This window comes from Phaenicophaeus curvirostris, chromosome 11 (assembly GCF_032191515.1).
Source record: "Phaenicophaeus curvirostris isolate KB17595 chromosome 11, BPBGC_Pcur_1.0, whole genome shotgun sequence".
NCBI lineage: Eukaryota > Metazoa > Chordata > Aves > Cuculiformes > Cuculidae > Phaenicophaeus > Phaenicophaeus curvirostris.
The window spans coordinates 18,686,704-18,710,305 of NC_091402.1; the positions used below are offsets into that span (position 1 = coordinate 18,686,704).

The window sequence follows — 23,602 nt, forward strand, 5'->3', positions numbered from 1 at the left end:
GGGTGCCGCGATCCCCGGTGGCGGCGAGATGGAGCGGCATCCGCGGACGGAGAAGCCGAGCGCGGGCCCTGGCGGGGCGGAGAGCGGCGGGGCCGCCGAGGACGCCGCGCAAAATGGCGGCCGCTGCGAGGGCGAGGAGGCGCCGCCGGGGGCCGCCGCCCACGACAGGGCCCCCCCGAGCCTCGGCATCCCCGGCGGCGGCTCGGCGGCGCCCCAGCAGCAGCAGCCGCCGCCCGGCCGCGTGTCCAGGGGGCCGCCCCCTCTCTCTAAGCCCCCCGAAGACCTGCCCGTTAGGAGGAACTTTCAGATCCCCAGGAAGAGCGGAGAAAAGAAAGGTTGTTCCTTTCCCTTTCCTTCCCTTCTCTCCCTCGCTCCCTTTTTCATCTTGTTCATTAGGCAGGCTCTTTATGCGCCTCACACGGCTGCATGCGATGCCCTGCGGGTGTGGAGAGGCTGTGGCATGGCTCGGGCTGGCGAGACGATTTCTAGGGTCAGGCTTTTACATTCTTTTCCTTACTCCACCCTCTTTTTCTTTTCCGCTTTTATTTTACGACAAGCAGAAGGAAAAAAAAAAAGAAACCAAAGAAAGAAACGAAAACAAAATACGGCTTGGATTTCATACCGTTGCTTTAAAAGGATGGAAGAACTGGATGCAATCAGGGTAGGCTTGAGTGTTGATCCTGGCACTGCTTTGGAGATGGAATCACATGCCGAGAAGATGGTTCTCTGGGATGCAAGCATGCAGAGAAGATGGTTCTCTTGTTTTCTCCTGACCCCTCTGTAGGAAGGGTGGAGGGGCATAATCCTGTTCAGGGTAGACTAGCAAACACTGGATGGAGTTATTCTTCGTTGATGATAAACAGAAGATTTGTTCTCATCTAGTGGAAGTGCAGACGCTCCATTTTCATGTGCCACACCTTGGAAGTGTTTCTTTACCAAGCATCCAGGGTTTGTTTTTTAGAGTAATTCTTCCTCTAAAAGCCTGTGGTATATCTTGCTTTTTGTGAGATTCCATTGGCTTCTGTTCATCTTTGATTTTGTTATAAGATGTTGAAGACCTGTTGTATTCCCTTTCTGAAAGTTATCGCAGTTCTTGATGTTTTGGATCGTGGGATCAGTAACTTAGTACATATTGGAAAAATAACTGTTCGCGTAGCCTTCTAGCTCTTCAGAGAAGAGTCTAAGATCTAACTCCTTGAAATGCTTTCTTCTGTAAGGAAGAGATGAAGGTAGGTTTATTTCATTATCCAGTCTTTTTCTTCTTCCATTTTTGGTGGTTACATCATCTTTTTGCTTTTCTTCTCTTTCTTTGTCATTGCCACCCTCTGAAGGGGATGCGAGTCAGGCAGGGATTCATTGTAAAAAGGACTGGGGTGATTTGGAGAAATCACACACGTGATGGAAAAATGTCTGGATGAAACATGGTGCCTCTTGCACTTCAACGTGTCAGACCCAAGTGTGGCTGCATTTTAATATTTTTAAATATATCATAGAAATGCTTAGTATGTAACCACAGGGATTTCAAGTTCCTCTTTAGCATTGGTTTCTAATCTGAATGAAAAACTGCAAAATACCTTTTTGGGTCATCTAATTCATCACTTACATTTGTAGAATCCTCCTACAACGTGTGAGAAATTTTCGAATACATGGATCACACATCAGGTTTCTGAGGCTTCTGGAGTGGAAGGGGAAACCATTCTTCCCCTGCTCCTAAAATTCTCTTAATGTCAAGATCATTTGACCCATTCATAAGGGCTTACTTTTAGTGCACATTTGTTTTTTCATCTTTACTTTTCAGTTTATGAAATGCTTCTCGGATATTCGAATCATACCAATGGCATAGTGGTTTCCAAAACTCTTAAAACATATCTTTCTCCATTCACTCATGGTGCTTGTGGTCATGGAGTTGCTACGGTTGCTGGCCATTGGTCGTACACCATGTGATGCTTTAACACCAAGTGCTTTGAGAGACCATGTTGTAGGAGCAATTGGCCGAAGTGGATTAGCGTAACCACTGCCAGTGTGATCTTTGGACAACAGAATTGCTGGTGGAACTGGTCTTGGCATTTGACAAGTGATGCATTTAAATGAGTTTTGGAACTAAGCTGGAAGATTAGCAGTACATTGATCATTTGTCAGTATAGAGGCATATGCTTACAACATCCTTAGCCCCAGTGTTCAAATCCATTTTCTGAAATTACACAACAATCATAATATTATCTGTCCCACTCAGAAGACCTCTCTTGGCTAGATTCAAAATTCCACCATGAAACAGTACATCTGGAAGCTTCCTCTGTGTTTCCTTGTGTTGGAGTTGGCCTTGTTTTGCTTTTTAAATCTCCCATTTTATTCCTGGACACATCATCCTGAGAGACACCGGCTGACTTGACGGAAGGCAATCTGTTGTGCACTGACTATAAATCTGTACAAAATGACTTTGCTACTTGGGTGGTGTGATTTTTTTTTTTTTCGTTTTCTTGTGGCTTTTATTTTTTGAGCCCTGAAAGGTGTTCTGGAAACAGTTTTTGATTGTGAAGCAATTGGAAAATGAAATCTGCACAACAAATGTAAGGGGAACATTCTGGAAAACTCAGGATTTAGATATTCATTCATCCTTCTGGAATTTAGCTATATTTGGAAGTGGAAGTAAACAAAGGACCTTGTTAATGCGGAAAAATGTGCCTGGAGCAAACATACTTTAAACTAACTGTGGTTAGTTGCCACAGAGCTGTTTCTTCTGACTTTTTTTTTTTTTCTCGGAAGAAGAGGAAACAAAACTGTAAAAAAAGTTGGTTTTTTTTTTTAAATACATGTGTGTGGTTTTTTTTCCTATTTAAAATTATCTCGCAAGTTTCTTGGTTTTTGCCATGTGGAGTTTCGTAACAGTGTTTACGCTCCCTTGAGTACCTTATTTCTTTTACCTTAGAACTATAGCCAGTTGTAACGGCCTCTTCTACTTCTTAAGTGTCCAAGTCTGCCTGGAACTTCAGAGATCTTTGTTTAATGGCATGAAGAGAACAAATTCCCAAGATGAAGCGGTGGAAGAGCGTTTTTTGACTTACTGAACTCTGAGCGGTTCTCATATCAAAAATCAATTCCAAAAAGCGCCTGAGTAGCAGCCAGCGTGTTAAGGAGTTGGCTGTTGGTAAAGGTCTGACACTTATTTCACATACTAGAAGTTATCAAATAACAGCTGTTTCTTGGGCTGTGTGGGGGGAAAGAGGTCTTGCTTTTGTCCATGAAAGTCTTAATATTTGCTTGGAGGGTCTAAGATGTTCCTTTCCAACTTTAATTTTTCATTTTGCCTTGTCTTTTGTTTCCATATCTTTGGTAGAGAGATGTGCTCCTTGCTATTTCTACACAGGGATTTCATCGAGCAATCTTTGAACTTGATATCTAATTAGACCTTCTGAGAGCCAAAGACATTTGAGACCGAAAGAAAATTGAATAAGTAGTAGCAGGGTTCCTTCGGACCACAGAGTTTTGGTCTTAGTCTTAAAAAATGAGACCAAGGAAATGATGCTTTTCAATGGAGTTTTGTAGCAGCAGTGTGTGTTTGTGAAGAGTGCTAGCGTTCTGCCAACTTACCCGATAATAAAATACGTTTTCAGTTGAAGGTTTGTTAGTTCAGGATTCTTTACAGAGAATGTCTTTGTCTTCTTCAAATTCTGACTTAAAAGAAAAAAACCCTGAACCAACACAAACCCACTAACTTAAAACTCTGTTTTCTCAAGTTGAAGCACCAGACAGCTGTGAAACAGAAACTTAAAGCCTCTAGGGAGTTACGTGCATCCAAACATCCAGTCTAATGTCTGTCCCTAGACTAGGTACTATATTAGCTAATGTTAATTTCCAACTAGAAGTACTTATGTATGTTCTAATACACTGCATAGAAACTAAACAAAATGAGTCTTTATTTGCTCTTACTTATGCAGAACAAGCTGGCAAACCCCACAACAGTTGATTTGCATGTGAAAAGGGTAGTGCAGGTTAGTCCTTAAATAAGTGACCATTTAATTTACATGGGTCCAATAAAGGTGGAGCATACCACCTCCGGTTCATGTAGTGAGCCTGAGAAATATATATGCATGCACTATTGGTCTTTGAAGTCCAGGACTGGAGATAAGCTTAATAATCTTGCCTTTGCTTGAATGTAGGGTTTGGTGACTGCAGCGAGAGGTCTAGGTTAGTACTATTCAGGGTCTTTTTCTTGCTTCTGAAGTCCTTTAATAGGGGCACAGGCCCTTCTACAGTGACCATAACCTCTTGGAAAACGGCTGCACTCTATCACCAATGCTGAGATGACAAACTGAAAACTAGGACTGTGTTAGTTACTTCAGCAGGCCATGTTTCAGGTTTTAGTAAAAACAACAAGCCTGCAGTACCTCAAATTCTGGAATAACTGCCAAAGTGGATTGAACCTGTCATAAAGCATATGATATATGTTTGAAAAATCATACAGACAAGGAAAAGCAAGTTTATGCCATGCATTCTTTTGAGTGGGGCACGTGGTAATTTATCTGAAATACAAAGCTAAGTGACTTATCTTTTTAACTTCATGATTACAATGCTATCCTGCCATCAGGTTACCAGTTTCTGTTTGCTCCATCATCATTTGGCAACTCGGAAGCAGAATGCAGGAGATAAGAAATCAGCAGGCTGTCTCTGAACACCAAATACCTAGTGGATTCTGTCTGGTTCTCACACCAAACATGGAGGGTCTGCCACTGCTATATACAATAAGATGTCAGGCAGATGGGATAAAACTTGGTATTTATAAGTGCTCCCCAAAACGTAAGTGTTGTGTTTGTTCTGTAAGGATTATACATTCAACAAATCTCATTCCTGTTCCTTTTTTTTCCCCTGTTGATAGTTGATCATGAAGCCTGTCATCCTTAATTTATGCATTAAGTAAACTAAGGCAAGATTACATGTGTAGTTTACTTTGTGTTCAGTGGGTGGTGCACACCAATGGAATCTAAATGCCTTTACCATGAATTTTTTGGATCATTGGGAATTTTCTTACTGAAAAGGTGAAAATAAGGTCTCGTTCTTGGACTGATGTAATAAATTAGGTGGAATTGGTTTTGTTCTAATGTTCTGCATGTTCTCGAATTAACTGCAATTTCAGAAGTGACTTTTGAGCCCAAGTACTTAAATCTTTTAGTTTTGATCTGTCTTTACAACAAAGGTAGGAACAGCCCTTCTAGCAGCAGTACTGTCTCTGGTGAACTTAGGCGTTTGTTTGGGGTATAAATTTGGTGAAGTACAAGAAAGTATATATAATACTGAGTAATAAGTAACAATAATAGTAAAACAATCTTTTAGTTCTCTGTTTGAAGATAAAAATGCAACAGTCTTAAAAAAATCTCAGATTTGTTGTATTCCATAATTTAAGGCATTAGGTAGAGCTCTTCCGTAAATCTGTTGAGTGCAAGTTGTGTAGCGGTTTATGAAGATTCTGCCTGGAGAATTGTTGTTCTTGGATGACCCTCCTCAGAACTTTCCACGAAGCAGGAAATTTTACAGTGCAAATGGAGACATAGTTTGTAATATTTGAATGAATGACAGGATCTTGCTGTAGTAGTATGCTTCTTCTGAGATTTACATCTAGGAGGTAGGTAAGACTGTGTGTAGTTAGTGGTCCTCTTTCTAGCCAGTCCTATGGAGTTTTTTGTTTGCCTGGACTCAACAGGCTGGGTTTGAGCGTGTTTCAAGGGGGAGGAAGGAAAAGGGGGGTGCGTACAGCAATTGTTGTTAAGGAAACAGGAAATCTGGAGAACCAGCTGGCGTTCTTAACTGTGCCTGAACTGGTCCTTTTAGACAGGCAGTGTGTGAAACGCATGCACTACAACACTGTGGTTTAATAATTCCTTGTCAGGCATAAGAGGTGTTTGGGGTGGGACAGGAGGCGTTTTTTCCTTCGTACGTATCTGTAATAGGCTTGTTTTACTACTGAGTGTTTCTGTCTTCAGTACAAGTGCATTCAGTCTTAGCAACATTAAGTTGAGAATTTCATTCACTTCCAATTATCTTTCCTCCCATATTGCTGTCAGCCTTGCAGAGAATGAGAGTGTTGCTACTGAAAAGGATGTTATATAAGAATGGTTTCTTAATCACTTCCGTAACTTCCACTTAAAAAAAATCACTTACGCATTGTTGCTGATGTTGGAGTTATTGCTTTAGTTTACAGATGTGGTATTACATTGTAAAGTGTGTGTGTGTAAATGCAGCTTTTACTAGATAGCACAAACCAGTTCTCATTTAGAACATTTGTTTTGTATTAAGACTAATGCAGTAAGTATTTCTTGTAAATGAGGAAAAGATTGCTATCTAAATCTGCTACTGTATTACGTAATGAAGTTGGAGATACACTCTAAAGATGTAATTACATTTAATTTGCAGTTAGAACAATGGGAGTATAAAATTGTCTTTGATGTGAGACTGGTACTATTGTAGTTAAGTGCAAACTATTGTAGCTCCTAGCAGTTTCAGGTGATGGTGCTTCAGGGGGTTATTTTGGTAGAGAAAAATAGACCCTCTTGCAGAAGGAGCAAAAGTGGTCTCAGAAAGAGACCACTGTGTAAAAGTGGTCTCAGAAAGAGAGGCTAAGCTATGAAACCTTCTGAGGTTTTTGTTAAAACAATTTGTTCCTGGTTCTTAATTAAAAGACCTAATTAGTTTAATTGAAGTTTTAAAAGTTTAATTACAGTGGTTTGCAATACATATGAGATGCTTTAAAAGGGTAAGTTCAGATTTGAGGTGCATCCCTCATTAACTTGGGAGAACTAGCTGCCCAAGAATAATATTAAAAAAGCATAAAGAAATGTGATTTCTTTTTTAAGATGCTGTAATTCTAGGAAACATTAACTCGAACTTTCTTGCCTAAATTTCATCTTTTTCAGATACTTTAGGTGCTTTGTGTTCTAAATTGAATGAGGAACCGTATGTCTTTATGGATAAACTGAATGGACTGGAAAACTTTGGATTTTTTTCAGATGTATATTCGAGCTTATTATTTTATTTTTTCTCTTTTGTAGCACTCTTTCAGCCGGTAGCTGTGGGCTCTCGAGAATTTGAGGACATTGTGAAGATTCTGCATTCATCTTACTTGGAACCAAATTCAGTGGCCCATTTTAATTACAAGAGAGCCAGCTTAGTTCATAGTGAACTATTGGAAAAGGAAGTGAGTATATTTGTGGGTTTGCTTTATAAATAAGGTACACGTCAAATGAAATCGAATATTTTTTTTCGGAGTCTAGGGGCAAACACCTGGAGTATTTTCTACTTGTGTATTTGATTTAATTGCAAACTCTCGTCCTCAAAAATGTAAAGAGCTATTTTGCAGGCAAGTTTGTTAATGCATAGAAATAAAATCTTACCTGCCAGATGCTCAGTAAAAGACTGAAAGAAAGAGTGGATCTAGCACCACTCCTCTCTGTGCATTTTGTTTCCAAAATTCGTGTTAATTTTATTTTCAATAAGCTGGAAAGATGTTACAGTGCCTTATTGGAAAGGCCTGATGCTTCCTGTGAAACTTAAGAAGAAAATATTTTTCCAATCCTCAGTTCACGTAGTCTCTTTAATTTTCTTGTTGTGCAAGACAGAGTAGCTAAGAGAGTTGACCACTTGAACAATAAGTGGAGCAGCTTGATTGAAGCACTTCTGCTGTACCTGATGTGATGTCTCTTGAATCTTCTCATGGCTTTCTTTAGTAGCTGTGAAATAAGTTTTCAGTCCAGTGCCAAGAAGCTTCACGTATGGAGAAAAAGGATATATAACTGATTAGATGTAACTATTATCTTGAAACTGTAAGGTGAAACTCCAGCGTATCTTCTTCTGCCACTGTTAACATTTGTGATGCATGGTTACAGCTAAGGACTATTGCAGCTGATGAAAATCATCACAGTAGCAACTGCAGAAGTTCATGCATAATTTAAGAGATAATGGTCTGTTTTCTAAAAAGAGAAAAAGGCTTGTTGCCAGAATTTCAAATAGGGAAGGCATTGAGCTGCATGCTTCTTTATAGTTATGCTACAGAGATAATGCTAAAATGTTTTTGCACAAGTTTGTTTGAAGAGTATCTCTTTCTCTCAAAAAGACAACCAACCAAAGAAATCTTTGGGCAGATTATGCCAATGATGTTTCCTGCGGTTATACTGGTTTTGAAATTTTATTTTAGTATTTTATAGTCTCATTCAAATTATCGTTTATTTGTTATTTATTATTATTTATTTTCAGTATTTATTTTATTATTGTTTATTTAATTTTTGTACACTTGGATCTGCTGACATAGATGGGGTCTTGAAACATTGATACTGAAGTGTGACGGCAGTAATCTGTCTACATGTATTAAAAACTTTCTGTAATAACAGTTCACAGAAAAACGTAGAGAGCTGAAATCTGAGGGTCGCCTAGAAAAAGAGCTTTCTGAAACCTATGCGTTTCTGATGGTTGATCGACCTCAGGTAATAAACCAAAACTGCATATAAAATGCTTTTTCTTCTTGTTCAGTTAAGAGCTTTTGCTTTTTTAAGCTGAATGTTTTCATTGACACACTTATTAATCTTAAAGTTATTTTTGCGAATTTCACCACTATCAAGTGTAGAAGGATGGGAAAAATGCAATAGTATGTCACCATTTAAACTCTTTCTTCTCTGTATTTAAGGTGCTCCATTTACATGTCTGTAAAGCATCTTGTTTATTTTATGCTTTAGCGAGTAATGCTCATAAATGGTGCTAAAGTGTAGGGAGGCTGGGTTTTGTTTTGTGTTTTTTTTAAGATATGCATTAGTTTGTGTAACTGCTTCATGCCAAGTGCTTGACTTGCACAGTTTAACAGTTCATGTAGCAACTCAGACTTGTCTTATCTCTGGATAAGACTTTGGGGGGTTGGCTTTAGCTTGTTTGGTGTTTTTTTTTAGCTCCATCAAAATTCTATAATTGTTGTTGCCCACTGTTCTGTTCATATTCAGTCTTTCCTAATAGACTTACTTAAAAAAATGTCTGTTCTCTTCAGATCCAGAGCATATGTGAAAAGGGGCTGCAGGTGGGCCACTCCAAAATAACAATTCTGGGCAGCCCTTCCATGGGTAACTATCTTTTGATTGCATGTGCTGGTATTGTTCAGTATGAGTTGGCAGATATTATGATGCAGTTGTGTCAGCTTTCTGCCCTTTTCTGTCACTTACTGCAGGACCATCACGCGTTGGTATTTTCAGCAACTAGTTCTAAATCAGAACGTTATTTCATACACCTTTCATATCGTACCTTTGCTGCCTGTCTCCACATAGTGCAGTGGGACATGGGACAGAAGGACCTCAGCTGTTGAAAAGAAGCCAAATTTCCTGAAAGCAATGTCTGTGTAGCATTTGGGCAGGGATCGTCTTCTCGGTTACAGCACTTTCAGTAGTGTGCGTGTGCTCCTTTCAAACTGAGCTGGTGTCCTTATTCTGCTGTTGGGGACTGCAGTTGGTGCAAGTAAAAGTTTATTCTACTGTGTGGAAGTTATAAATCTTGAACATGCCCTTACACCTTGCTCTGATCATATTTCAAAAAGATTGTTGTATATTTATTGTTTGTTATCTGTTGATCTTTAATTCTTAAATGTCTAATAACATTTTAACATTCAACATAATGTATTTGGTGGTTTTTTTATACTCCTCTCAGGTGTGTATGTCTCTAGGTATGCTGATTTGTTGCAGCCTAATCCTCTAGAAGCTGGCGCAACTGGAGATGTGATCGTTTTTAAAATAATAAAGGTAAATTTATCTTGGTTGTTCTTGAAGAATTATAGTGCTTACTGATAAAATAAAGATGTTTTTAACCTAACTTGCTGAACTTCCATTTACACAATTATCTGCTTATAGAAAAACTAGGTCACCACCGGGTTTTAAATCTTTTGTAGAGCTTACATACAGCATAATACGTTTTTATAAAAGATAGGAATGTCATGTTTTCTTTTGAAAGTATGAAAATAATGTACTTCTATAAATGGCTTTTTATTGGCCTGTTCTCATCTCCCGGCTCTTATGTTGTTTGATACTTGAAGCAGTTTGCCAGTTTTCAGGCATAAGCTTACTTTTACAATTCTTCTGCTTTATTACAGGGAAAAATGAAAAGCATATATGACCACATTGGTATGAAAGCAATGGAATCAACGGTGAAGAGTGCATTAGATCCAACACCAAAGCATGAGTGTCATGTTTCAAAGAATGCATATAAAGTAACTTCGTTGTTGGCTTATCGAGCCTTTGAACTTACCCAGGTAGAGGAAAGTTGAGCGTGTGTGAACTTGTTTTTATGAAATTCCTATATAAAACTTCTGCATTGCTGGAGACAAAATCACAAAGATATATAAAATACTAAGCATGTCCTGTAAGGCCGTCGTCTTGTGTATGTTTAGCAGCAGCCCACAGAGGACTCTATTAAAATTGCAGAACGTGTCAGCCTTTCCTGCTTCCCTTATGTACACCTGCAGCTGATGGTGGAGACCTCCTTTGGATTAGGATGTAGTTGGAATAGGAAATAGCTAGGGAATGTACATGGGGACTGGAATGTAGGCTGGGGGAGGAGAGGAGATGGAAAGTGTAAAAGTAGAACTCACTGCTAGGCATTGAGACTCCTAAAAGGGAAAACATTAGCTGGGAAAGAACAGCATTTTTCTTTCTTTTGTTTCCTCCCCCCCCTCTTTTGTTTCCCTTACTGAATTCTCAGGTTTGGAGGTGGTGAGGGAGGAGAAAATGAAATCAGTTCCAAGCATCTGTGCTCTTCCATCTGTTCCATCTCTGTTGCTGCAGTAATCTGTTGCAGTCAGATTATTCCATCAAGCTTAGATTTCAGGATGCTTAATTGAAAGCATTCTCTTCGCTACTGCAACTTTTTTTGACTCCTGTGAATCAGAGCTGGATATTGAATGGCTAGAAAATTATGTATGTTTTCATTTCTTGTAACAAACTTGCCTTTGTTAATGTTGTTCCTTAACACTGGAATTTTGTAAGTGAACTAAGGATGGACTCCAAAACTCATAGCAGCATTTGCTTTCCTCAGTGAAATTGGTTTGGGTTTTGTTAATTCTTCCTCATCTTGACACGTATATACTTGCAAATAAATGTTGCAAATTTATTTTTGTGTTGGTTATTAGCTCCTGAAGTAGTGTCCAGCCTGTCAGTGTTTGATCAAGGAGGGAGGAAGAGGTGAAGAAATAACCTTAATTGGTTGTATTATGAAGTACATATGAGAATGGGGTTAGGAAACTTTTTTAAACTTTTTTTTGATACCTTTTTTAGGTATCAGCTTTCAAAGAAATAGGCTGTTGGTAAAAGGAACTTAAATGTGATTTATTGTAGTAACTTTTATGTACCAATTAATGTTTAGTGTAGTGGGTGTCAAACAAGTTCCCTTTGTTTAAGTAGTTAATCATGAAGTATATTATATATATTCCTATGAAATGGACTACGCATTTTGGTGAAGAAAGATCACGGATTATTGGCATATTTGCAAAATACAGTTTACCAGACTTCTAATTTACAGTTATGTTCACTTATTTTTCTAGTACTATTTTTATGAATATGGCTTTGATGAGATAAGGCGAAGACCAAGACATGTCTGTCCTTATGCTGTGGTTTCATTTACTTACAAAGATGAAATGGTGCAAGTACCAAAATTCTTGCCTCCATCAAGGTAAGAGGAAGAGAGTTTTAGAAAGACTGCGTGCAGAATGAGGAGCTCTTGGCAGTAGCTTAAGATTGATTTATGATTGATGAACGGTGCGGAATGAATGGATGTGTCACAGGGACTTAGGATAATAAATACTTCTAATGCAAAGCAAGAGGTGACTGGTTTTATGCAGCAGGCTGGCTCCTGTAGGAAGCACTTCTGCTGCTCTTTTCAGCTACTTGTCTTTTGCTGAGGTGGTTTTTCTGTGTTAAGTGGGGTTTTTTGGCTTAACTGAGGAGATTCAGACATAAAAATATTTACAGCATTATCTTGCTTGGCATTAAAGAAAAAGTTCTGTGTGCTTTGTCACTGGCATCTTCCCTGGTGTCATCTTGTTGCTTGTGGAGTGCATATCTAAATGGGTAGTTGTTTACAGATACAATGTGATACCTGTGCCGATCTGGAAGGCATCCAGATGTGGGTAATGTGCTATGTAGTGCTAAAAATAGTTATCATGAGATTTAAACTAGCACAAGATGCTGCAGCAGTGATAGCGTGAGGTTAGAGAGCAGATTATCAGTGTTGCTATTTTGTCAGACAGATAAAATATTTTTAATGTAAAATTTAGTAGCTAGAGGTTTGTGTCAACCTAGTTGTTCTGTCTTGTCTTTTTCTTAGGTCAAACAGCTTCAACACAGGTAGAAGTGCAGGTAAGAATGACTTGAAATTTATTGCTTTTATGATACAGACGTGGAAGGTTGTGGACTTTTCCCCCCATGTAGTTATAGTTGTCTTTAACTGGAATGATCCGAGTTTCATCCTGTACCATATTGATGGCAGGCATCTCTACCTGATATTGGATGATTGAATAGGCACCTGAATGTGTATCTTCTTTTACCAGAACAAATCAGAAATAATTTTTTCCCCTCCTTTTCTACTTATAGTGTACTAAGAACTCTGTTTCCGAATCTGCTGTTCAATGGCACTTCAAATATTAGAATCCTCTGTCGTGAGTTTCTTTTCAACCACATTCAAGCAAAATATTAATATGTATGAAAGTGGTTGACAGTTAAGTTAAGCAAAGAGGCTATCATTCCACAAATACTGGCATCGAGGACGTGCTTATCTAGAGGGGTATAGATAACATGCCAACCTCTTTTACTCTGCTCAGAACAGGTCAAAAGAAGGGTAGGATTGCAAATGCCATTTCTGTTACCTTTTATCTTAGTATTTAACACTTTATTGTCTGGTCTGGTATTAGTATGAAATTTTCCCTAAATTGCTTCAGACATTCAGCAGCCTCTTTACTGCCATTTCCTTTTAGTCCCACCTAGCAATTGGTTTCACTTTCTCCATCTTACTTTAGATAAACCTACCTGTACATTATGGAGAGGACAGCTTTGGAATAAAGGCAAACTTTTGTGCCATGTTTCCTTGAAATCAGCAGCACGTCCTTTCCTTCCATGTAAGCTGTGAGTATTACCAATTCAAAGAACAACTTTAAAATATTGCTGTGTTAAAATTCTTTCTGGTAGAGACTGGTGAATTTGGGATATATTCAGATGAAAATCTAAAGTACACATTGTCTAGATATTTCAAATGTGTCAAACGAGACTCTTGAGTCATGTGTGTCCAGAGCTGCTTCTAGTTGATGCACACAGCTCAGTCAGTATCTCTTTTGTTTGTTCATTTTGTATCACTTGGGAGGAACTTTTGCAGGCATAAACACTACTGGCTCATGAAGTAGTCCAAGGAACTCATCTTAAGGGTGTTTATTTGATAGTTGCTGTTTGATCAATGAGGTTAGGACTATGGAGAGAGGGAAAAAAGAGGTCTTTATTGTTTGTTCTGCCTTCCCCCCACCCTTTGTCTCCAGTCCCGAGAAGCTTGAGGTTGAAAACGTTGTGAGCATTGATCAGTTGAAGAAAAAAATTTCACCAGCGTTGTTCTATAAAGAAACCTATCTAGGAGCAAAAGAAGGTAAATTGTTCCAGCTTAATTTATTAAATTCAGAATTTTTAAAAGTTTTCTGAATTACAATTTTGTTTCTGTTTTTCTTACCTTGTCTTTCCACCCTTGTATCATGTCAGTGTTGAAGAACGGCATGTACTGTAGCCTTTATGAAGTTGTGGAGAAGTCCCGTTCTGGTAGTCACTTGGAGGGTTTACTTCAAAAACTAGAGAAAGAGAAACTTGTGAGTGCAACAGATTTGACTTCCTGTTTTTAAAAATAATTTTACTAGCTAATGGTTGAGGCATAACACAAGATCAGTGATCTGACTGGAATACCTTAGCTGGTGTATTCTTAAATATTGTATCAGGGCACTTTTCTACCCATGATGGAATTTAGCTTAGAGATAGTAAAAGCGTTCATAGTGAGCAAATGTCTTTGATTATTTGAAATTATGTACTTTTTTTTGCTTCAAAACAGGTCCTTGTCAAACCACTTCTGGACAGAGGATTTCTTTTTCTTCTGTCTCCCTTACAAATGACAACCCCTTATGGTATGCATACTGTGTATGTTTTGGGGCTGAGTTGGTTTCGTTTCGGTGTGGTGGTCTGCTCCTTCTCAGTGGATTTTATTTTCTTGTGTTCTAGACCATCAAACTGGACGGCCCCGCATGCTACATGCGTTGTTTCTGTTTCCAGAACCTAGAGGTGTAATGAGCTCAAGTAAGTTTGCTCACTGTTGAGTGTCATGTACGTGCTTATTTAAACTTAATGTGTATTCTGTTGAAGATGATGTAGTGTTGTAGCTTGTGAGCTTTCCAGGACAAGGAAATGCTGCTCTTGGCGTGTGCTCCTAGTGCATCACTTTGATTTAGTGAGTTGTATTGCTTTGCAAAGGAATGGAAAAAAATGTACAGATTTCTACTAAACTGAATCATTTTCTAAAGGGCCCAGTAAGTTTGGAAGCAGCACAATGAATTCATTGGGATTGCATAGGAAGGACGACTCCTTCCCCTGTTTCTTGTGGGGAGTTGTTGAGCCGCTTCTTAGTAAACGTCAGTAAGCCTTCAGTGGCTGGGTCAGTAAAGTGGTTTCAGTTGGAAATATGTGTGTCTAGGATACAGATTACCCCAAAACTGTGAAAATGAGCAGCTCATCTTGCCTGTTAGTAGGTTGATTTGTAAGTAGGCTTCAAATCTGGTTACTTCACAAAAAAATTCCTTTCCTGGCTTTGGCTTTTAGGGTTAGTTCTCCATATTCATTCCAAACCGTGTTTCGACAAGTATGTATAGTACAGAACATGGTTAACTAGTCAGCATTTATTTATAGCTTTATGATTTGATTTTAATTGTGAATTCCCTTTTCTCCTGTAGCAGCACAAAAAAGTGTTCCATTTGGAACAAATAAAAATTCAACCACTTCGATGTTGCACGGAAATCAGGAAATCGTTCCAGAATTCACAAAGTTTATTCAGGCTCTACATTTTGCTTTAATCCAGTCTCGTAAAGACGGTTCTGCAGATTACAATGCTGTTGTGGAAAAGTACATAAATGAATACTTTAGAAGAAGCTGTAGTGGCTCTGGAAAATACAGAGAATTTGTATTGTATCGGTATGAATCACGGTTGGATGAAAAAAAATTTCTTTATTCTGCTCCAAAAAACAAATCTCACATTGACGGCTCCTTGCAAAACTATATTTTTGGTTGTGAGGCATATCAACTCCCTGTTTCAAGAGCTAAGGAACTGATTGAAGGAAATCGGAAACAGCAGCAGTTCAGTCCCATCTCAGATTATGAAGCCGCAGAAGAAGACTTTGATTTTGCCAACACGAAAAGCAGGAAAAGAATGCGTGCAAAGTATGAAACCACTGCTGCCAAGCAAAAACTGCCTCATTCTGGAGATTACGATCCTGACAGACTCAAAGTCCTTATTAACTTAATCCAATGCAGGAAAAAAAATGTAGGTGGCGATTCTGATTCTGAAGATGTTAGAAATAAAATTGGTGTGAAAAGAAAGTTGGAAAAACAGTCTGAAAGTTTGCGGAAGTACTTAAAAATGAGTGAATCTTCAGAGAATAGTTGTCAGTATGAAGGTAAGAAAGACATTTTTGGAGTTCCTCTTTAAACATTGTAATTCAAAGCGTATTTAATGCTTAATCTTATAGATTGACTATTTTTCGCATTCTGTGGGTATGTTAAGGCAGTGGTACAGGCCTCCTGTAGAAGGGGGCAGGCTGAGGAGAAGGGTGGCACAATGTAGAGGGGTAATTACATCAAGGACCAGTCATTCTTGTGTATGTGGATCAGTTGGAAAGATTAAGTGACTCAGATTGGGAAAAAGTTTCCCTTTTGAGAGGGACAAAAGATACCGGTATGTGTAGATGGAGGAGACAGGGTAGGCTACATGCTAGATGTTGGAGTCCTGCTTGGAAGTCTGTGAACGTTCTGAGTCTTCTTACATTTATTAATAATGTAAAATATATGAATGCATTTCTATGTGGCTGTAATCAGAACAGGATCTGTTAAATTTTTGATCCTTCAGGGGTACCGAACCAGCAACTTCTGCCTTTAGTTTGAATTCCATGTTTTTATGTAAACCCAAGAGTAATTTGTCTTGTAAAAAAATCTTACCTAAAATATTGTGAGCTTAAATACCTAAACGTGATTAGATTTTTATTAGTCAGACAGCACTTAAACAATTCCTTACTTACATATATGATAAATGAGTCGCGGGTTCATCAGATACTTAATGTAGTTCCTTGGCCTGTCTCTTTCCAGGAGAAATAAATATCCATGGGTTTTACTTGTCCAACAGGATGAGTAGAAGAACAATAACTTTGTTCTTACAGTTATGTTTAGTATAAATAAGCATGGTAAAGTTTTAGAATTATGCATAGTCTAAGAACTTGTGAGGTTAAGCATTGAGATACTCATCATCTTCTGGAGCAACAGTGATAGATGGAGAGATGTAAATATTTTGCCTAAACTTATCTTATTCTATCAACAAATGCTGGAGAATTTTGCAAGGTTTCCTTAAAATACATAGATCATAGTATGAGACTTTATTACCTAAAGTAACTTAGTTATTTATCCGGGGGAGACTGTTCCCTCTAGACTGTTCCCTCTTCTCCCAAGTGACAGGGGACAGGACAAGAGGGAATGGCCTCAAGCTCCGATAGGGGAGGTTCAGGCTGGACATTAGGAAAAAATTTTTCACAGAAAGGGTCATTGGGCACTGGCAGAGGCTGCCCGGGGAGGGGGTTGAGTCACCTTCCCTGGAGGGGTTTAAGGCACGAGTGGACGAGGTGCTAAGGGGCATGGGTTAGTGTTTGATAGCAATGGTTGGACTCGATGATCCAGTGGGTGTCTTCCAACCTGGTGATTCTATGATTCTATGAAATTGCCCTTTTATCATCATCTGCCTGTTTAAAGATTTTTGTTGAGAAAATAAATGTGTACTGTATGAATTGATGCTAAAGCGAGACTGGGGGGGTGTGGTTGGGGGGGAGGTTGCTTTTGCTTTTATTTTAAAATTTAGTAATGGATTTTCCCCTTCTCCCCCTACTCTAAGGGGGCAGAACCTCGGATTCGCCACACAGTGTTTTCTCAGTTAATACTGGTCTTGGTGGACATGATACTGACTTGCAGCAGCAAGATGTATCCGACCCTGCTGTTACTGACACACATGGCCTCATTAAACTGATTTTAGAAACACTAGCTAGTGCAGGACACTTGGATTCATCGTTGGCGCAGTCTTTAAATCAAGCTTTAGGATTAAGCACTGATGAAATTGAAGAGGATATGAGACAAAAATATGAATATGAATCCATTCCAGCACAGGACAAAGATGATCATGAGCTTCCTAATACTGCTCAGGCTGAAAATGTTAACTTTAAGGACCCACAGAGCCCAGTGATACTGGAAACTGATGCAGCATGCCTGCCCTACCCAGTCGATGTTGATCTACGACTTTCAGCTAACGAAGTAGGCCTGGAACACACGCTAAGTTTAAAAGTAAGTGAAACTGCTGTGTATGTAGATGCTAATAATGAATGTAGTATTTTCATAAATATGAGGTGGAATGAAAAAGTTGTTCTACTATTTTACATAGGTAAACATAGATAAGCAGTAACTTTTCCATGAAGAAGCTTTTCCGTTTGGTAGGGGTGTATAGAGAAATGTTCTTAATATTTACTTTCCTGGTTCATTGTCTGCTCTTGCTGTAATAAAATTATAATTGGGAATAGCTGAAAGATTGAAAGCAGCCATGGTCAGTCTTCCTCGCTGGCTTTACAGTAAGTGTCATGTGCTGCTGCTCCAGCAATAGGCAGCAAAACTTCTGTCATTCTGTTGTCGAGTGCTGCATATGAGGGTGCTTTTCATGTCTGCTCAGACCAAAGCCTTGCAGTTGTCTTCTCGTAGATGAAAGATACTCTGTTGTGGCTCTTGCTTTGCTTATTGTGGTGGTGGGTTTTGAGCAGGCAGATTTGTTGCAAGGAAGGGGTGTAGTGTTACTGTAACTGCTTGCATACTGCCCTCTGTCTTCATCCTCCTTTGAGGGTATCTTGGTCTGGCTGAGGGTATTGGCGTTTGCTGAACCTGAAACACAGTAAGGAGAGATTTGAGAGTTCCCCGTTGTAGTTTAATTGCCTGGTTGTTACTCTTCCTGCAAACAGGTTATAAGGTGATAGTTGCTGCTCTGTACGGTCTAGATTATGAGCAGAGCCATCTATCTCAGAAATTATCAAACAGGTGTATGAGGTACTTAAATATTTCATTTAAACATTTTCAAGTTTGACTTGACTGGTGGCAGAATTGCCAATATGCTGGTGAACTCAGGTGTGTTCTTACTGCCAGCTGTTCCAAACGTACGGTCTTAATAACTACCAAAAAAAGTGTCGAGCTGAGAATTCTTATTGGGTTGTTTTTTTTTTTTTTTTAGGAAGCAAGTACTGGAAGTGTAAGTAGTTTTGAAGACTACAGTCCCTGTCCTAGTACACCTATAGAACACGTTTATCGCAGGCAACATTCCAACTCAAACAATACAGGAGAAGCTGGAATGCACTGGAAACTTATTCCAATTACAGGTAAGATGGGCTTAACTTAAGTTGCTACAAATAGTGAATTAAAACGTGTTCTAAAGGTATTTTTCATAGATACCTTTCTTGAGTCACATGTTGGTACACAAGCATATATGCAGCCTATGCAATTGTTTCTGATGTTTGATTTATTCAGAAATCTGCTGTATGGAAACAGATACTGGTGGAGAACATTGCTTTTGATACAATGTAGTTGTTACAGAAACTCTCCATCAAATCAGGATGAGTGGTTGTATATTAATTTTTTCAATATTGGGATTTGAAATTTTAGATGCACTGGGGGTGCAGACAGGAGAACCACAGAACGAAGTTTCATTGCTGTATTAATATGTAAGAAAATATTAAAATAGTCCCAATTTAAAACCACAATATAGCTTTTAATCTTATTACTAGAACTTGTTTATAGTAGAGTATTTTGTGGTTACAGTAGCTTGTAAGTGTTGACTGGCTCAAGTAGAGTGAGATACATAACATTCTTAAGCACCTTGTATCCTAAACAAGCTTTACATTTGCTCTGTTAACATCATGGTTTGATACCAAGTTCTTCAGAGTCTTTTAAAATTAATATACTTGTGTATGCAAAAGTTGTAGATCAACGCTGAAGGTACAGGGCAACAGATTTTTTTTTATAATTAAGTCAGTTTCTGTTACGCTTAATGAGATTTTACTCAGGGAAAACTACTTGTTTTATGTTCGTGAGCAAACTTGGACTGTAGGAGCTAATAAATTTTCTTTGCTTCTGTACCTCAGCGGACAGTAATACTTTTGTCTTTGAGTTTATGTTGATTGGGAGGCACCACAGCAGTGCTGTTTTAAAACTGTGCTTTGGAGGTTTTGGAGTATGGATTGTGTATGACTTTCAAACGTGAGAAGATGATGATGATGAACTCTTCCTGTTTAGGTCTGAAATCACCTGAAGAACCACCAGTGTGTTTACCGCCAAAGGATGCCTTTCCTAATGACCCCCGGGTAATAAATAGACAGAGAAGTTCTGATTATCAGTTTCCATACTCGCCATTTTCGGACACACAAAAAGGGACAGCAGAAGATGGACTTTATACAAGACAAGTGGAGGAACTTGAAGATCAATGTGAGCTGGCAGATCAGGCTTTTACAACTAAGCATTCCATTAGTGCAATAACAGAGGCTACACTCTTAGAAGAATATAATCTCTTTGTGAGAAAGATTCAGGAAGTCTTGCAACAAAAGAATATCACTTATGTTAGTGGCGTGTCTGCACCAGTTCTCTGTGCCCAAGAGAGGATAATGAGACTTTCTGAATACATCCGTTTACAGGCGTCAGAGATTTCTGTCCAAGAATACACAGAGACACTAAGTGAAAAGTTGAATAGTGTTATTTTGTCATCTTCGTGCATTAGGCATACGCTGTCAACTTATTCTAGTCCTGAATCGGCAGAAGCAGTCAGTAGCACTGCCCTGAATCCCCCACTGGACACGTTACTTTCTTGCAGGGACTCTGACACGACACTGTTACCAGAGCCGTTGTGTAATAACATGGTAGAAGATCCAGATTCTAATGAGCCGCGTTTGTCTAGCTTGCAGTTAGTGAAGGAGGAAATCGATCATGTCAGTGTTAAAACAGAGGATATGTTGACATCTGATCAGACCTCTTCCAGCAGCGATCTGATGGAGCCACCAGAAAAGACACAGAAATCCCCAGAGAACTTAAGCATTTCAACCCAACCAGCCTTTTCTGATTTTATAAGCCAGATAAAACCTGAAGTATTTAACAGTTTGTTTGAAATTATTAAAGATGTACAGAAAAACACTGTGAAATTTTATATTCATGAAGAGGAGGAAAGCATTCTCTGCAGAGAAATTAAGGTAAATATGTTCTTGTTCAAGCTTTCTTTAGTGTTAAAACAGAACAGAGTGCCTTTTAAATCCCAGCGTATGAAACTGGACTTGCAAGCGTAAGGTGGTCTGGAATTTGTTTCAAGAAATGTGGAACTGCGTGAAAGTGAATGGTGAAAGTACGCTGTCCTGTCCTGGTTCTCGTTTGAGGTTCTGAGATTATCTGGCTTCTATTTCGCTTTTACGCGAGTCTTTTTCTTACTGTTGGAAAGCAGAACAGGCTGTAGTATGGTTCTTTCTGAAGATACTGCCGGGGGCAGCTTTACAAAGATAACAAGGGCGAAGATGTGATCGTGTACCATTTTAGACAGAAGAGATGAGAAGTGGACATGTGCAGTTTTGTGTTTGTTCCTCCCCTGCCAACTTCCCCTCCAGTTAATGGTACAGGGCACTTGTGGAGATTAATGCTCGTCTGTGTGTAAATGTAGAAGGTGAAAGTGAAATACTAAAAACTTCTGGCTTTACTTAAGAATCATGGAGTTGCAATAGGCTGTCAGTTAGCCCTTTGTGTGCGGCACTGTGAGAATGACTGACTTCCTAAAACGGCCTGTTGCTGTGTTGCTACATCCTTCTGATTAATACATTGGAAAGACCAGGAAACCATTCCCTCTACGATATGATTGGAATGCTTAGCTGATGATGTTGTTGCTTGGGGATTGTTTTGGCCAAACTCCCTGTTCACTGTTTGTTCTTTCTGTGGCGTTAGGAGTATCTCACAAAGTTGGGTAATACCGAGTGCCATCCAGAACAGTTCCTTAAAAGAAGAGCTGCTTTAGATAAACTATTGATAATTATCCAAAATGAAGACATCGCCAACCTCATCCATAAGGTATTTCACAGAAATAAATGTATACTATAGAAAAATCTTGTTCTAACATAGTGGCATGAGTTCATTTTGAGCAAGGCTGCTTTCTCAGAAAAACATAGCTTTTAGTGTCCAATATTTAGTTGCTCTCTGTGGTAAACGCCTAGTCTTGTTGCATCATATACTCCAACTTCTTCCACCTCCAGACGTGCCATGCATACTTATTTATTAGTAGCTGTAAAGTTGTGCAGAGTCCTGAGCAGTTCTGCTTCTAGTTCAGTGACGCTCTAGTGGCAAGTGAAGGCTGTTGGGTTGCTCTGGGTATTCCTGACAGCTGCGGTTTATGAACCTGTGCTGGACAGAATGCAGAGTGATTCCAAGTTCTCAACTGCCATTGCCTCATTCCTTTAATGTTTCTGAGAAAGCACCTCCCTAGGCAAGAGAAAAGAATAATAATTCTTTGAGGATGTGTTCTGAAGTTTGATATTTGGTGTTAGTAAGTAGGGAAGTTCTGTAGTTCATTTTTTGGTATGATCTCTGGTATATGACGCTTTGTCTGATTTGTCACACTTTTTAACAGATACCTGGCTTAGTGACTCTCAAGAGGCTTTCTTGTGTCAGTTTTGCCGGTGTCGATAGTTTGGATGATGTGAAAAATCACACATACAATGACTTGTTTGTGTCTGGTGGGTTTGTTGTGTCAGACGAATCTGTCCTTAAGCCAGAGTCCATCACTACAGGTAAGTGCGATGCTTTTGAAGCTTTAAAACACAGGCGAAGGCAGCCTAGCATTTCCACATAGAAAAGAGATACCACGTGTGTTACAGTGAAAAATCAGGTCTTCTAATTTTTGTGAGGTTTTTTGGAGAGCCTTGGCTAATTCTTTCTCTTTCTTACCTTGGTGGGTTTTTTTGAAGAAAATGTTTCTTGGGAATGTTTGAACTTGGAGATACATCTTGTAAGTTTTTCTTAGACTGTGTAGTTACATGTATGGAACCTTCTGTTCCTTGCTACTCAATTCAGTTTTTCTTTTCCTATCATATTTGTGGGGAAGTACGTTCTTTCACTTTTTATTTGAAACTGAATAGTAAAGGAAGTTACCATTTTTTTTAAGTAGATATTGTACTATGGCAAATCACTGAATTCAGCTTTTTACATAAGCAGATACGAGTGTTATGCATCTGACCTACGAAAGCGCAGCTCAGTTTTGGAATCTCATTGGCTGTTCTGCTAGGAAGTATTAGGGTAACGTTCATGGTTGTGTCACGGCTTTGATGAAAACTGGAAGCAGCCTAAGTTTGTACTAAAGCAGTATCTTCAGTTTGCATACCACAGAATTTAACTTCTATTCAATGTCTCCAAAACAGATAAACTAAAACAGTTCTTAACGTTTCTGGAGGATCTCAGCACCCCAGATGGGAAATGGCAGTGCAAAGTCCACTGCAAAATCCAGAAAAAACTGAAAGAGCTGGGGCGGTAAGTAGTGTCTGCAGACACCAGTCGTTAAAATGCTTCAGCTTGACTATGCTCTCCAGAACCCAATTAAGTGGAACTTACTGTTACGCTCGTCTTTTGACTTCGTGTTAATATTTAGACTGATATTATGATGATAATATTTAGTCAAGTCCCTCACTAACAGGGCACTCTTCCCCCTTATAGAATGAATGCCAATGCCCTGAGTCTGCTGACCCTTCTGAACACCTACCAGAAGAAGCATTTGGTTGAGATTCTGTCGTACCATAACTGTGATTCTCAAACTCGAAATGCTCCAGAATTAGACTGTCTTATCAGGCTTCAGGCCCAAAACATACAGCAGAGACACGTTGTCTTCTTAACAGGTAAAACCAAAACTTATGAATGCGTCTGTCCCCCTTCTCGTAATGGGTGCTACTAACACCAAATCTCCTTTTGTGTATTTAGAAAAGAATCTCAAAACGCTGTCAAGTTATGTTGATAACGGAATAGTGGTTGCTAGTGTTGATGACTTCATGCAGAATTTTAAAAGTCTTGTTGGATATCACAATTCAGTTACTAAAGAAAACAGCCTTCCTCCCTCTGATGCGCAAAGACGACAATCAGGTAACGTTTAACACACTTGCGCGTTCTTTAGCCAGTTAGATACATGGGGTGGAGGTCCTTGAAGTAGCGTGTGTTACTGTTCTAAATGAACACTGATGGCAAGGAAAACCCAACTCTCAAGCAACTCTTTTTCTATT

At 39.1% G+C, this 23,602-nt stretch overlaps 1 protein-coding gene across 2 annotated transcripts in view; it reads left to right on the forward strand.

Moving 5' to 3' along the window:
- The window catches only part of TASOR (transcription activation suppressor), a 25,234-nt gene continuing 1,632 nt past the window's right edge, over nt 1–23,602 (forward strand). For both annotated transcript variants that reach the window (XM_069865906.1, XM_069865907.1), the window contains exons 1-22: nt 1–335; nt 7,041–7,186; nt 8,376–8,468; nt 9,020–9,092; nt 9,670–9,761; nt 10,109–10,267; nt 11,555–11,682; nt 12,337–12,368; nt 13,025–13,130; nt 13,535–13,638; nt 13,749–13,852; nt 14,089–14,161; nt 14,256–14,330; nt 14,981–15,700; nt 17,179–17,621; nt 18,550–18,694; nt 19,608–20,551; nt 21,288–21,410; nt 21,967–22,126; nt 22,754–22,862; nt 23,046–23,224; nt 23,307–23,465. In XM_069865906.1, coding sequence (XP_069722007.1) covers nt 29–335; nt 7,041–7,186; nt 8,376–8,468; nt 9,020–9,092; nt 9,670–9,761; nt 10,109–10,267; nt 11,555–11,682; nt 12,337–12,368; nt 13,025–13,130; nt 13,535–13,638; nt 13,749–13,852; nt 14,089–14,161; nt 14,256–14,330; nt 14,981–15,700; nt 17,179–17,621; nt 18,550–18,694; nt 19,608–20,551; nt 21,288–21,410; nt 21,967–22,126; nt 22,754–22,862; nt 23,046–23,224; nt 23,307–23,465 — 4,474 coding nt within the window. In that variant the 5' untranslated portion in view covers nt 1–28. The remainder of the gene's footprint in view (nt 336–7,040; nt 7,187–8,375; nt 8,469–9,019; nt 9,093–9,669; nt 9,762–10,108; nt 10,268–11,554; nt 11,683–12,336; nt 12,369–13,024; nt 13,131–13,534; nt 13,639–13,748; nt 13,853–14,088; nt 14,162–14,255; nt 14,331–14,980; nt 15,701–17,178; nt 17,622–18,549; nt 18,695–19,607; nt 20,552–21,287; nt 21,411–21,966; nt 22,127–22,753; nt 22,863–23,045; nt 23,225–23,306; nt 23,466–23,602) is intronic.